The sequence below is a fragment of the Cyrtonyx montezumae genome, unplaced genomic scaffold (assembly GCF_038088225.1).
Source record: "Cyrtonyx montezumae isolate F1298 unplaced genomic scaffold, pur_monq_1.0 scaffold_8, whole genome shotgun sequence".
Lineage (NCBI taxonomy): Eukaryota > Metazoa > Chordata > Aves > Galliformes > Odontophoridae > Cyrtonyx > Cyrtonyx montezumae.
This window is the reverse complement of record NW_027072089.1, coordinates 33,917,917-33,932,254: the sequence shown is the minus strand read 5'-3', so window position 1 is coordinate 33,932,254 and position 14,338 is coordinate 33,917,917. Positions and strand designations below refer to the sequence as shown.

The following is a 14,338-nucleotide window of genomic DNA, read 5'->3' as shown; positions in this document are numbered from 1 at the left end:
TTTAATTTCCAATTAAATATTGTTGAAGGTGATCACAGAAATCCAGTGTTCAAACCTTTCAGAAGTTCTCAGCTATACATGGTCCTCATACATTCATGTATTAAGGTGCCTTTTTTCCCCTTAAAATTTCTTTATATTAATATCACATTAAGGCAAGCAACACTTTATGTTACTGAGGTTAAATGGAGTATTTTGTTCAAAGGTTGTTAACTTCTACTTAAGACTGGCAGTTACAACAAACCAACACCACAAAAAGGGCAACACAAAACATCCTACATAACTGTAAATTCTGGCTAAAAGGGAAGATTACAACTTTAGTCAAAGACATTTCTTTGTGCAGTTCTTTACAATTTAATTTAATCGTAAGAAAGATAAAAGTAGCCAATGAAAACTTTGTTCAATTTTACACAAATCACCAACTTCTCATTCTTAGTTAGCTACAAAAACTGGGAAATTCTTTTCATTTACACATTATATTTTTGTCAATGAAAACATTAAAATAGGAGTAAAATAAAGTAGTAAAAGTTGTAGAAGTGAAAAATGTAGGTAAAAAGCAGCAGCTTTGCTTTCTAAAATTATTTTAATTCCTAAGTACCTTGAACTTTTTTTTGGACTTTGGTTAGAAAATTAACTTACCAACTCTATTTTGTGTAAGTGACTATCAAAGAAACTACAAGTTTAAGTTTCATTTTCATCTTAATTTCAAACATTGCTGCCTTTCCTGGCCAAATCCTGCTTTCAATCACAACAATTTATGCAATTCATTAAAATCAATTTATCTTAAACTTCGAGAAAGTTCTGACAGCAACAAACACCACTGATGACAAATTGTTATGTCAAAAGAAATAAGAACAAACAAGTTCTAACACCTTATTACTGCTTAAAGATTGAGTAGACCCTTGTTCTAGTTGGATGATTTAACAATAAGGTAGGGTTTTGAAACAGGCTAGTTAAATAGTTTAAAATTTGCGATGCCAAAGCAATTGAATACTCACTGAGTTTAGTAAGAATTTGAAATTTCAGCTTGCATCAATGGAGTTAAAATTACAGTCTAAACTTTATAAGGGAAACATACATGTATAATTATAGCAGAAAACACTCTGACCAATAAACAATTTCATATATAAAGAATAATAATCTGATTAAGTACACTATTCCTGTTTTAAAATTACAGCTCAGTTCCAGCTTTTAGGATTTCATATAGATTGCAGAATACATTTATAAACTACCCCTTACATACCAGTAACTTTTATGATAGAGTACAGAATTCTTGAATTTAGCAACGAAGAGAAGACAGTACATTCTAATTTCTAATTAATCTTTAATATATTCAGTATTACATATTAAATTTACAATCACAGCTTCCCACTTCCACCAAAGGCCCACCTTAAAATAAAGAAATAAAATATTTAAAAAACAATTCAGAATAGCCCTTGCAGCATGATCATTGTATAAGAAGAAAAAGAACAGAAAAGGGGGACAAAGGTGTCCAAAGGGCTGAAATTTTACTTTGAAAACAAACAGGAGGAATAGATGATAAAACAAGCATCATTCTGAAAATAATGTTAGCAAATAAATGAATCTCTTTGTAAAGCTATCAAGCACTTCTAAGCAAAGTGCTTTTATTTGATCAAGTAAAAAGTGTCTGTCTGAGAAATCAGTGAATCATAAAATCAATCATTTATTAAAATAAAATTTCACAAGAGAATTATCATTGTTATGTCTACGTTAAGGATTAACATACAAATACGTATTTACATAATGCAGTCATGCCAGAATACTTTACAATTAAAGCTGTTACAAAACACTCCAGTTAATGTTTTGTAGAAAGACACATGTTATAATGTTAACAGTAGAGGTTATTACATTTAGTTTTGTAAGTTTTGTGCATAAAATGCACAATTTGAAGCACATACAGAAACCAACTACACAACTGCAGACAGATGTTTAATTCTACATATTTACACAGCTGTGTGTTATTAATCTTCCTGTCACAAAAATGAAAAAGTCACTGAAAGGCTTTCAACTATCGTAACTGTATTGCATGGCTGACTTTAGTACAATCTTTAGAGTGTCCATTTGGGAGTTTCCTCTCAATGCCTGAAATTCCTGTCATATTAAGACGGATGATTTCATGGACATTTTTGAAAGCCAATCAAATTAGTCTCTCAGTCATTGGTTCTGTAAATCCAAAATAACACACGTCTTTTTTCCCTGAACCCCTTCATTCTGTGACGTACCATCAACATCATCTGCAGCTTCGCTCTCTTCTTCTTCTAGTATTTCAAAAGGAGTCAATACATCATAGAGAAATGAGAGAAAGCCATAAAACCAATCAGAGCTTTCCTCTGCTAAAATATTAAGGACTTCCTCAAGGGAATCAATATTTTCATTACTGCCATCTTTGGTCAGGCCTACACAAGAATAGAGGAAAGAGAAAAAAAGGACAGCAGTTAGGTGGAAAGAGGAAACTGTCAGCGGAGGATCTATGAAAGACAACTCATGTCACAGACTGCAGTCTTGACAGGAGAGCTATTTAGGAAATAGAAAGATGTTAGGATTGTTTAGTTTTTCGAAGTATAGGCTAGAATTTTGACAATAAGCATGCACAACACTATGCCAAAACCTTAAAACAGAAGGCAGTTTTGCTTTCTCATCTGTTCTTTCTAATCCTAAAATCAAATTGATCTATGTTCAGTTTTCTTACTGTAGTACTTACTTTTAGAAAGTTTTTAAACAGTAAGACTTACAAATCCTGCATGATCTAAAAACATCTAATTTCTGTTCTTTTTTTTTTAACCATCAGGTTGACATTTGAGTGCTTTGCATGAGACAGCTGAAAATGATAGTTAAAAGGAAACAGTATTTAAACAAAATTTGTCACAGCCGCACTGTAATCATAACAGTTATTTTGTTGTGCATTACTTAATGTTGCTTAGACTGATTGCTGAGGGTTTTACAATTTTCTTGTTCAGCTGTTTCTTTTTTTGAAAATGCATCTCAATCATTTTTTTTATAATATTTGTTCAACAATCATATACTTTATCCTCAGGAATTAATGCCAAATAGGAGGGTATACAGAGGCTAGATAAAAACGAAGATGTATCCAATATAAAGGGACATAGACTTGCTTCTAATTTATTTATTTTTTAATCCTTATGAATTGCTGCAAAGAAAGTCTAAAGCTGGCTCAAGATAGCTATAGAAGAGACATACAGATGGCCAAAGCAGTGAAGACAGAGCTTGTCACTTCTGAACTTTGACACCAGGACTTGCTATTTTGGGTCATTTGAAAATTGATCCAATTAGTACTTAAAATGCAAAGTCGTGGTTAAAGTCATGGTTAACTATTATTAATTAAGATCTACTGTTTCATAGTTACTAAATAATAACATTTCAACTTTTCCATTCTGGAAAAAGCACAACAGAATGATAAAGCAATGATAAACATCAGTGACAGGTAAGCTTTAAAGCAGGCTTTAAAAGAATTTTCCTCACTACTTCTAACCAGAACAAACCTTCGTTTGCATTGGAAAGAACAGCAGAAAAGTAGACTAAGACACATAGTTGAGAACAAAAAATTAAGTGAATATCTTGCACATGCAAACTACAAAGCAATAACAGGTGCAGGTTAATGAAACATTCAAGATAGAGAAGTTTATGGCAGAGATTTTTAACGTGTTGCAACATTTTTCTTACGGCACATAGTGAAAATATCAATGATAATTCTGAGGAAATTTCCAAGTCCATGATGTTCCACATCCTTGTACCTGGATGTCCAGAACCTTTACTCGAGTGACCAGCCATTCTGGATAGCCCAAAAGGTTTTAAAATGACAGATTGAATCCAGGAAGCAACCAAGGTATTATAAATACCCCTCTCCAACTTCTTCCATGGCTTAGTTCTATAAAAATTAAATTTTATAGACTTAACTTTTATGTATGGGAGTCAGTCATCATTCTGATTTGTTTTCAAACTTTGGACAAAAAGACACAAAAGATATTTACCAAAGTAAGTCTATTTACTGAATAACAAAATTTCAACTTAAGAATGTAAATCCATATAAAATAAAAAAAAAATAAAAAACAATAAAATCAAAATAATAAACACAGAATTATAAATCACCTGCTTATTCTCTTGAAATCTGGTGTATAAAAAAATTAAAAATTGACAGGCTTAAATAGTACTTCGGGTACTCCTGTGGACACATGAATAACCATATAGAAGCTCCTATTGTCATAATTCAAGACAAAGTCTCTTGGGCCTTTACAAAGTGTAACATGGACTATGGTAGTACATTCTTTTTAAAAACTATCAGAACACAAAGGGGACCAACAAACTGGGAGACATTTTACAAAAAAATAAAAATAAAAATGCTTGCCCCTGCAACAACAAAATAGCAACACCCAAATCCTTTCTTCATAATTCCAAGATTTTGTTTTAGATTTAAAAGCCACTGTATACAAAAATACTTCATGCCGAGCAATGGAAAAGCATATATTTTTTTTCCTCTCTTAGAAAATAAACAAGGAAATATCACCATCACTAATTCATATTTGAGTTCATTTTGTCTTCAATGAAGAAAGCTAACTTCTAGCTAACACCCTGAGGACTGCCTACATTTTCCATTCATGTACTTGGGAGCAAGTGCTTTTCAAAGTAAAACACAAGCATGGTAAGAAGTACTGAAATAAATAACAACAACAAAAAAAACACAACTGTCCCAACAGTCAGCTGTGTGATCATAGAATCATAGGAGTTGGAAGGGACCTCAAGAGATCATTGAATCCAACCCCCCTGCCAAAGCAGGTTCCTTACCAGGTTGCACAGGTAGGCGTCCAGATATCTCCAGAGATCATTCCACAGCCCCCCTGTGCAGCTGTGCCAGTGCTCCGTCACCCTCACCGTAAAGAAGTTCTTGCGCACATTCGTGCGGAACCTCCTGTGCTGCAGTTTCTGTCCGTTCCCCCTTGTCCTGTCTCCACACACTGCTGAAAAGAGTCTGGCCTCGACACTTTGTCCCCCACACCTCAGATATTTATAAACCTGAATCAGGTCCCCTCTCAGTCTTCTTTTCTCTAGGCTAAACAGACCCAGTTCACTGAGCCTTTCTTCATAGGGGAAATAGGTGATGCTAAATCAGTGACTTGTAAGAAATAATTGTTTTACTTTGGGAGAAGTCTAAACATTGCTACTTACTAGAAAGTCAAAATCTTTGTTCAATGTTGCTAATGCAACTACTTTATTTATCAAGAGAATATACCTTTCTTGTTGTGCAAACACCTCTCCTAAGAGAATGAGCATATGCCAGTTTTTAACATTTAAAGGTTCTACAATGAAAGATGAAAAAATAGAGAGGACATGAAAATTATCCTAAGTGAACCATACCTGAAAAATCAAAACAAGAACAAACAAACAACTCTCAACTCCCACCATCTCATCACAGATTTTCTTGACATGAAATCTTCATACGATCTTTTGCAAATACTTCATTCTATAATAGCTAAGATAAAGGAAAAAAAGTTGGTTTATGAAAGCTAGGATTATACAATTCACTTCCCTCTGAATGGTCACAGATGTACTAGGTTAATTTTTTTCTCCCCTCTCTGCAGTCAGTATAGAATTTCTCAGGAGATAGTTATTTATTAAAAGAGCTGAGGTATAAAAGTTGCTCCCAAGGGGTCAGACAGGCATTGGCGATCTGTATACATGCTTTTTTGGGGGTTGGTTGTTTTTTTTTTGTAATACTACTAAAGCCATTGTTTCTCCATACAGAACTGAAGTGAGTACAGAGTTATAACATTCCTCCAGATTATTTGCAGTCTGAAATACTGTCTTGTCTTTCCTAGTTAAGAAGATAAGTTCTTTCATGGAACAATCAAAGTGAGGAGGACAAAAATGGGATGAGAATTACTGATAATGGAAGACTTGAAAGGAATAGATGAAGAAGTCTCTATTGCTAATGCCATAAAAAATGGAAACAGATCCTCACAAATACCCGTGAAATAGAAAGAACTTGCAAAGTATACAGCTGTAAACTAGTTTCAATATTTATTTCCCATAAAGTTTGTAGGTTCCTTGACATAAGGAAATCATATGCATTTCAGCTTTGGAAAAAAAAAGAAAAGATACAAAACTAACTCAATAAACATTTGAGTTTGTTTGGCTGGGGAGATTTTAGTTAAGTCTTAACTCTGGAGTGAGCTAGTAGTGGGGAAGAGTACACTTCCTACAACCAGCTTTCAAAATTGCACAAACCCCTTAAATGGAATTTAATCAAGACAATTCCTCAGATTTAAAAACAAACAAACAAACAAAACAAAACAAAGGCCCTAAAATAGATTAAAAATAGCTAAATGTTAATCCTACTCAGATGTGCCCAAATCATACAGGAAATGAAATACTCAGATACTAAATCAATCTTCAAAACACAAAATCTTTACAGTGAAAACTGAAGGTTATGGAAATGGACAATATTAAAGCACTGCAGATGCCAGAAAGCTTAATATGGATTAACTACTCCATATTAATAGTAATAATAGCTAAAGAATGGAGAATAGAAAAAACCATAAGAATTCCTAACTTAAAAGAGATTGTTTTGTGTTTAAGTCAACTTTAGCAGAGAAATTATTTGTTATGGTAGCCTGACACAGAAAAAAATCAAGAAAGTCACAAGTCCTCAAACACAGCATATGCACTAACAAAAGCCTCACAAATTAAATAAGGGAGAATTCATTATATATAGACACCCTAATGAAGTTGAACATGTTTTTCTTTGCTAACTTTGATTACTTAATTCCTCAAGAGGGCACCTAGTCTTTCAGATTCTGTATTGATTAAAAATAATATTGTATTCTACATAAATAATAGTGGTGTTCATTTTTAGTACATTTTTAAATACTAACAACCACAGTAACTTACTGGGAGCTTCAGCTAATGTTATATTTTTCTAGTAGCTGACAGAATTGTAAATAGGAAAACATACAACAATGTTCTGTAATGTTTTAGAAATTACAATTTCCTTTGTAGTGCTGAAAACATTCTTCAATTCAAATGAGATGAAATCTTACATCTAAGTAGATGTTTAAAACCACGAAAATCAGTTTTTTATTTGTTTGACCTTCTAGTGTCACATTTTAAGTATAAAGTATAAATGCATGATAAGGTAAGCTTGTAATAGGAACACTATCATGTATTGGCAGAATTCCCAGCTATATCAAGTTGTGTAAAACATATGTAACCAAACAACAGCACAGTTCTAGTAGTCTCAATAAAACTAATATGACCCACAAGAAATTAATATCTACTTTCCATACGTAAACTAGGCAAAATGTTATTTTATCTACTACTTATAATTTACAGCCAATTTGCATGTCTGAAGTGATTCAGAACACCCCTCACATTCATACCACTGCAAACAAGTTCAGTAATTTTTATTGCATGACGTTTCTTCAATTGTGATGGCATTCAATAGATACAGCCCCTGAAAGACCTTCTTATTTCTTCAAACACAAATAAGGAAAAATAAACTGACAAGAAACCGGTTATTACAGACTGAACTTCCAAAAGCATGACATAATGTCCTAATACACTACTGATAACCTTGACCAGTTCGAGACATTTCAGCTTCCATACTGATCAAGCTATTATTAATTACACAAGGGTTTGCTTTCTTCTTTTTATTTGTTTCTGTGATCAGATTATGTTTACACTTGAAAGCAACCAATTCAAGAAAAACAAGCTTTCTAAAATCACTTATGTAAGAAGTACTTATCCCATGCTTGATTGTGAAGTGAATGTGGTAATGGCAGAAAAGTAAAAGGGCACTATCACAAAGGATGTCTGTCAGTCAAAACTTCTTTAAGATACTCAGTGATAAGAAAGACACATTCTTTAAAACCAGTGCTTATGACTAGTGCTTCAAGTCATGTAGGATATCAAAAGCAAAAATAAAACAGACTCCTGGGGAATTCAGAACAGTGGTAAAACAGAACAGAAATACACTAAACAGGTGATTGTCACACATAAAGGTCTCTTATCATCCATTTTAAAATTCATCTGACTTATCATGTTCACAAGAACAGTGTTTTAACTCCTAAGGCATCTTAAGCCCTGTTCCCCATTAATTTATTAATAAAAACAATGATTTTGTAACAGTGGATACAGAAGCATCAATCGCTTAACTTCAAAACTGTCCTCTAGGTAAGTACATGATTCACACTAACACTGATAAATAAGGAGAATAAACAGTCCTTCAACTTGCATGAAGGGAAAATAAATAAAATAAGATAAAATAAAATAAAATAATAAAATAAAATAAATCAATTAGAAAAAAAAACAAACATGAATGTGACTTATATATTATGTAGATTATTCTTCCCAATTTTGTACTTGCCTAGCAATACTTTCGCATCTTCCACATCAAAATCTCCATCTCCATCAGCATCGTATATTCCAAGTTTACCTAAAAAAGCAAAGAGAAGAACAAGACAGAATTAGGAATTCTGCAACAGAATTCCAACACAGTGTTTTCAATGTGCAATGGTTAACTTACAATGCCAGGCTGTTACCATACTGATTATTTAGTGCTACTTTTTTCAACTACCTTTTATTTTATACTGTAAATATTTTAAGTGATTCCGTGATTCCTAGACTTTAGACTGAATACAGGTTAGGTTTTTTCCATGCATACATTTCAGTGCTCATACATTTTAAAAAAGTATATCATGGGATGGTTTAGGTTGAAAGAAACCTTAAAGTTCATCTAGTTGCAACCCTACCTACATGTCCAGAGATGGGACATCAACAAATACACTGGGCAACCTGTTCCAGTGCATCACTATCTTCATAGTAATGAATTTCTCTATTACACCTAAAAAAACTCCTCTCTTTTAGTTTAAAGCTGTGACCCCTCTTCACATCACTATGCTGCCCAATAAAAAGTGCCTCTTCAGCTTTCCTGTAAGCTCCATTTAGATACTAGAATACTGGAATGTGTCAATGAAGCACTTTCAACAGGTTCTGTTCAGAAAAAAATTTAACTTCACGCGAAATGTTCAATATGTTTAAGGATGGAAAACAAATATTAAAATAATAGCATAATAATTAAAAAAGTAAAAAAATAAAATAATCACCATTTGCTTTCAAATTGTAAGTCATTTTAAGTTCTCAGAATATAGATACGTGTATAATTTCATCTTCAGTTCTAAGTTAATAGAAGAAATGGAACCTACTTCCAGGATAAGAAAAAAACATTCATAACTTTATGAACAACTGTATAACACTCAGTGCAAACAAAACTTTGTCTACCCTTTTATAGGTGACATCAGATATCTCACTTTTACTTTAGTAACAACTCTGACAGCATGAAATATAAACAAAAAGATTATCAGGTTTCTATTAAAAAATGGTTTTTAACATAACTGTGGTGACCCGCAACCAAAGTGCCCTTAAATCACCAAGAAAGTAGAGGGCTAATTAATTTTGATAAATTCAAGCCAAATTTTTAATCAGATAGAAACTCTGCACACTGTTTGCAGAAGGACTATAAATCCTTGTGGTTTACCAGTTTAGTATTAAATTTTGACTCTCTATATGAAGGCAGAACTTGATTGCTAATAAAATGAATGAAATATATTTCACTATGTGATACTTAAAAAAATCAAAAAAAGTTCAGCTTTGAGTCTAGGGTTGTGATCACAGCACTGAATCTATCAGTGAGAAAGGATCTTCATATATTTTTGGTTAAATACAACAGACCAGTGGAATAAATATAATGGTCCTAAAATAAGAATAATGTCATATTCAAAACCAGGAGGAAGTAGAAAGATGAGAAATGACTGTTTCATGTCATTCTAGAAGAACATTAACATACAGAAAAAACAAATGAAGTTTCTAGCCAAGGGACAGTAAAACAACCTTATTTCTCTAGTATCCTACCTTGTAGTACCTCTGACAAGTTATAACGGAAATCCTTTGCTTTGGCTGCATGCATGGTAAAAATACAGAAACCATTATTTGCATCACTAGACTTAACTAGGTTTCAAGCCAGAAGCTTCTCTTTAAATATGTCAACATTAAAAAAAAAAAATCCTGAGAAGAGACTTGCAAGTCTGTAAAGTTTTCAAAACCAGCACTTGTAAAACTGCATGTTGAAGCCTATAACGGAAAGAATAACTCTAACTGTGGACATACACCCTGAAAATTGAAACCTCAGATTTCCATCTTTGGATATTACATTAACAATACTGTGTTAACATTGAGCAACGTTACCATTATCTTAAGATGACAACTGAGGTCACCCGAAAAATCACTCTCAAGATGACAATTGCTTGCTTGTTCCGACACTATGACCAATACAGTCCATAAAAGAACCAGTAATAAGATTATCCACCTACTTGCAACCAATCACTGCTTTGCATTTCTGAGAAATACTGGAAACTGAACCTCTTAAACTGAAATTTCAAATGAGGTTCTACATACACATTACAAAAAGATGAAGATAAAGCCTTGGAGATTTATTCAAATTTTAAGTGCACACAGTATTTATCTAACCTCTTTTAGTCTCATGAGAATCCAATTTTAGCTTCAGTATTGAGCACGGCATTAAAATATCCTTTTTTTAAAACTACATTGCATATTTTTATCTTGGTCATTTTTCAAACACTCCAATTGTGAGTTCAGCTAACTAGCAATCCACTACTGTTTTACCTACACTGAAGTTTAATATTTTGGTTTCCTTTCTGAAATGTAAAATTGTACCCGTTACAAAGTAAGTCACAGTTATTATTAGAAGGGTATTAGTACACTGTATTAAGACCTAAAATTCTTACCTAGGACTTCTTCATAATCTACAAGTTCAAACCAGACAACTGCTACTGATGTCCAAACTCCCAGCAAAGCGATTACCATAAACCAGGTGAAAAATGAGCTTCCAGAGAAGCCTTCTTTCTTTCCGTTCTTGTTTCCTCCATGCTTACTCTCTGTTAAAATAAGGCAGACAAATGGAAAAAAATAGATTTGTGTAATTGCTAAAATGTTATGACTAACCATGTAATTATACATTTTGTGGGCTTCTTATGAATTGGAGATTTCCTATTGCTGTGTGTTCCAGTGGACAACTCAATGATTACCAGCATGGTAAAGGCCCAACAAACACCAATCTCCCCTTCCTTCACCCCCACACCCCCAAAATAAATTAAAAAAAAAACAACCACATGTAATATGCTTCAACAATTTAGTTGGAAATCCCTTTTTCCTCTTTGGTACATATTTGCACAGAGCTTAACATTTTTGAAATGCTTGGCATTTGTGCCAGTACTCAAACTGCCGCCAGAGGGCAATCCCACCAGCAGAAACACTTGAATAAAGCATTTCTTCTGAAAGAATGAACTGATTCAAAGCTAGTTAGTACCGTGAAGTTAGCTTATGAAATCAACATGACAATTCAAATAGCCTACGGAGAAGCTAAAATCTAAATCCCATCAAGTGTAAAATTTCAAGTTCAGGCACTGTACTAATTGAAAACATCTTGTGTTTCTTAGAATTGTGCAGAGGTTCATGTAAGACAGAAATTGCTTGATCCAGTTTTGGATCATTTTAGGTAAAGTAGTAAACATGAACCTAAAATGATGTCTACAGCTTTTCAGCAAAGCTCAAGCTCTGTTCCTTTGCCTCCTGATATTTACCACTGCAAGGCTGGCATTTCAGAAATGGATGCAGTTTCAGGCTGACTGGGCCCTTCTTTGTTCCCTTCAAGCCCTGCCCTTTGCCCATCCAGACACATTCAGTCCTGCTAGGTCAAAGAGTCCAGCAATCCATGCCCAGGTTGCAAACAGAAATTGTTGGCATTTACAGACCCCTTAAAGAAAGCAAAGAAATCTCCCAGAATACTGCCAAATGACCACATTAAAAATATGTTTTTGCTTTTCAAATGATTGCAATCAAACAATTGCCCTCAAGCAAACATATGTGAAAATGTTCATGCTCAACTCTATCTAACAACAAAAATAATTCCAGTTTCAAGTAGAAAGCATGGGAATTGGCACTGCAATTCATCCAATGCTCAAAAATAACTTTTTCTCTTAATTTTTTCACGTTATTCAAACTCCATAAGTGAAATTTTACATTAGAGACATTAAAATAATGGTCTTTTGTTAAAAAAGATGTATCTTAAAAAAATATACAAATAACAGCCGTGACGCAAGTGAAAGCTCAGTGTTTCCCTTCCATCCTCCCCAGATGAAACCAATAACTATTTTGACCCTGTCCACATACAGAAAAATACAAAAACACCCAGAATACCTGAATATTACCATGATTCTTCATTAGAATACAAAAGGAGTAGCTTTTTAGAGATGAGTAATGAAAGACTGGTGGCTTATTTCCCTATTCCAGCTATAGATACGATATAGAAGAACTTTCAGACCCTGCTTTTCATCAGGTTCATAGCTGCAATAAACAAGCTTTTTATTATATTCATAGTGTTATGTACCATGGTGAGAGCTATAAAAAACAACAGCTGGCTCACTTCAGCTCTTTCTGATGCAGTTTTTAATTTAAAAATATATTTCTTTATTACTGGCATTACAAAGATCAAATACTAGATATCTGTATTACTTTCTACTCTGCACACAGTTTCCTTAGTATAATCTATCAATAATATTTAGAAACAGACTACTTAGCTTCACACCAGACATGTTCCACTTCCTAATATACAGTACACAAACTACATAGGCACAATTTCATGAGCTAAGTACATTTCCCTTATGAGAAGATGTATGGACACTTTGAAAACACAGGCAGAGGAAAGCAGTACATGGTAATACATTCAGAAGTTTTATCAACTATATGTGAACAATTTTTAAGCCACCCTTGAAATGGAAATTTTAATATTCTGAAATCGACTATGTAACTGCAGAATGTGGTTATTCCTGTATTCCAGTGTTTTAAAACCTTTAAAAATGAACTTTTAGGCTAAAAACGTTTTAAATTATTCCAGGTTACTGTTTTGTTCTTGAGCAAACCATGTACTAGAAGAGGAAAACAGAAAAGATTATCTTACTGTCTCTCATACTTATTCATCTAACTTATTGTTTTGTAGTTTGCTGTTATTTACCTCTAATGAAAAGGGCTTTAGTAAATAGAATAGGAAAACAAAAGAAAAAAAGTAATAATAAAAAGGTAATTTTTGTTGCTCAATCTAGAAGTTGCTCTATGAAATTTCCTCAAAAACAGATTCTGATGTTTTTATCTTTCACAGCAGTCAAAAGCCACATTTTAATGCTCTGATTTCCCTCCTCCTGGGCACAACGTTTTCAAAATCCTTGAAAAATACTGCTAGAAATTCCACAACGGCAGCTTTACAGGTAGCTCTGACATACATGGAAGTCATAGGACATAAAATTCATGTGTGCTCTCAACAGACAAACAAACACACACAGTCGGAACAAAAAAATGCAAGCCATTACGGAAGACTGACCCCAGCTCAGAACACATTCCAGACAGTTAATTCTACATTCAAGTCCTTTCTCTGTGCCTGCTGCCAGCCGTGTCCAAAGTAGGTCACCTTCCATATCTGGCAAGCCTTTGCTTGCACCACCAGATGGCTTTACGCAGACATCATAAAGTCTTAAATTGTGCTGTATGCCTCAGTGGCAAATTTTTAAAGGTCCTGTAGCTCAGTTGTCTAAATTAAGAGTCATGGTTAGATAACGCATTAAAAAAAAAAAAAGGAAAAAAAAAAAGCATTAAAAACATTTGTCTTTAGCTTACTTTGAAGGCACTTAGCAGTTTTACTTACTTGAAAAACAACTTTCAAGTGAGATATCTGCACACAGAATAATGTCTCTTGTGTTAACAATGTGTGCTCTACTCAAGGAGAAATGAAGTTATAATCAGGCATCCACATAAATGCAGGAGAATTCTCTACTTCAGGAAACACTGAATCAAAACCAGAGGCAGCCAGTAATGCAGACTAGCAGAAAAGTGACTAGAAAGTACCGACAAGCCACAGTAAGCTATTTATTTTGCCGATTACAGAGACAGTATTTGCAACCATGCATTTTCAGTTTGCTCACAAAAACATTTAGGATTGTACCTGTGTCGTCAGCCATAACACTGGTTTTCAATTTCCACCAAGTGAGTGTATCTCCAAAAGTTAACACTGAAGGCAGAGTAAGAAGCAGTTTATCCTCACTGTAGTCTTGCAACAGGAGCTGACGAGTTTTGTAAAGCTAGCTCAGCTGGAACCTGAAACTGGACCAAAGTGAAAACTCTCCTCCAAAAAATCTATTTTTAGAGCGGTTATCTTCATGAGCCAAATGCTTTTCAGAACTCA

General features: G+C 33.7%; 1 protein-coding gene across 1 annotated transcript in view; it reads right to left on the bottom strand.

Annotated features, from left to right (window-relative positions):
- ASPH (aspartate beta-hydroxylase) overlaps window positions 1–14,338 on the bottom strand; it is a 104,151-nt gene that overhangs the window by 76,634 nt on the left and 13,179 nt on the right. The window contains exons 2-3 of the mRNA XM_065751930.1: window positions 10,833–10,982; window positions 8,396–8,464 (exon numbers count right to left, since the gene is read on the bottom strand). Of these exons, the coding sequence (XP_065608002.1) occupies window positions 8,396–8,464; window positions 10,833–10,982 (219 nt within the window). The remainder of the gene's footprint in view (window positions 1–8,395; window positions 8,465–10,832; window positions 10,983–14,338) is intronic.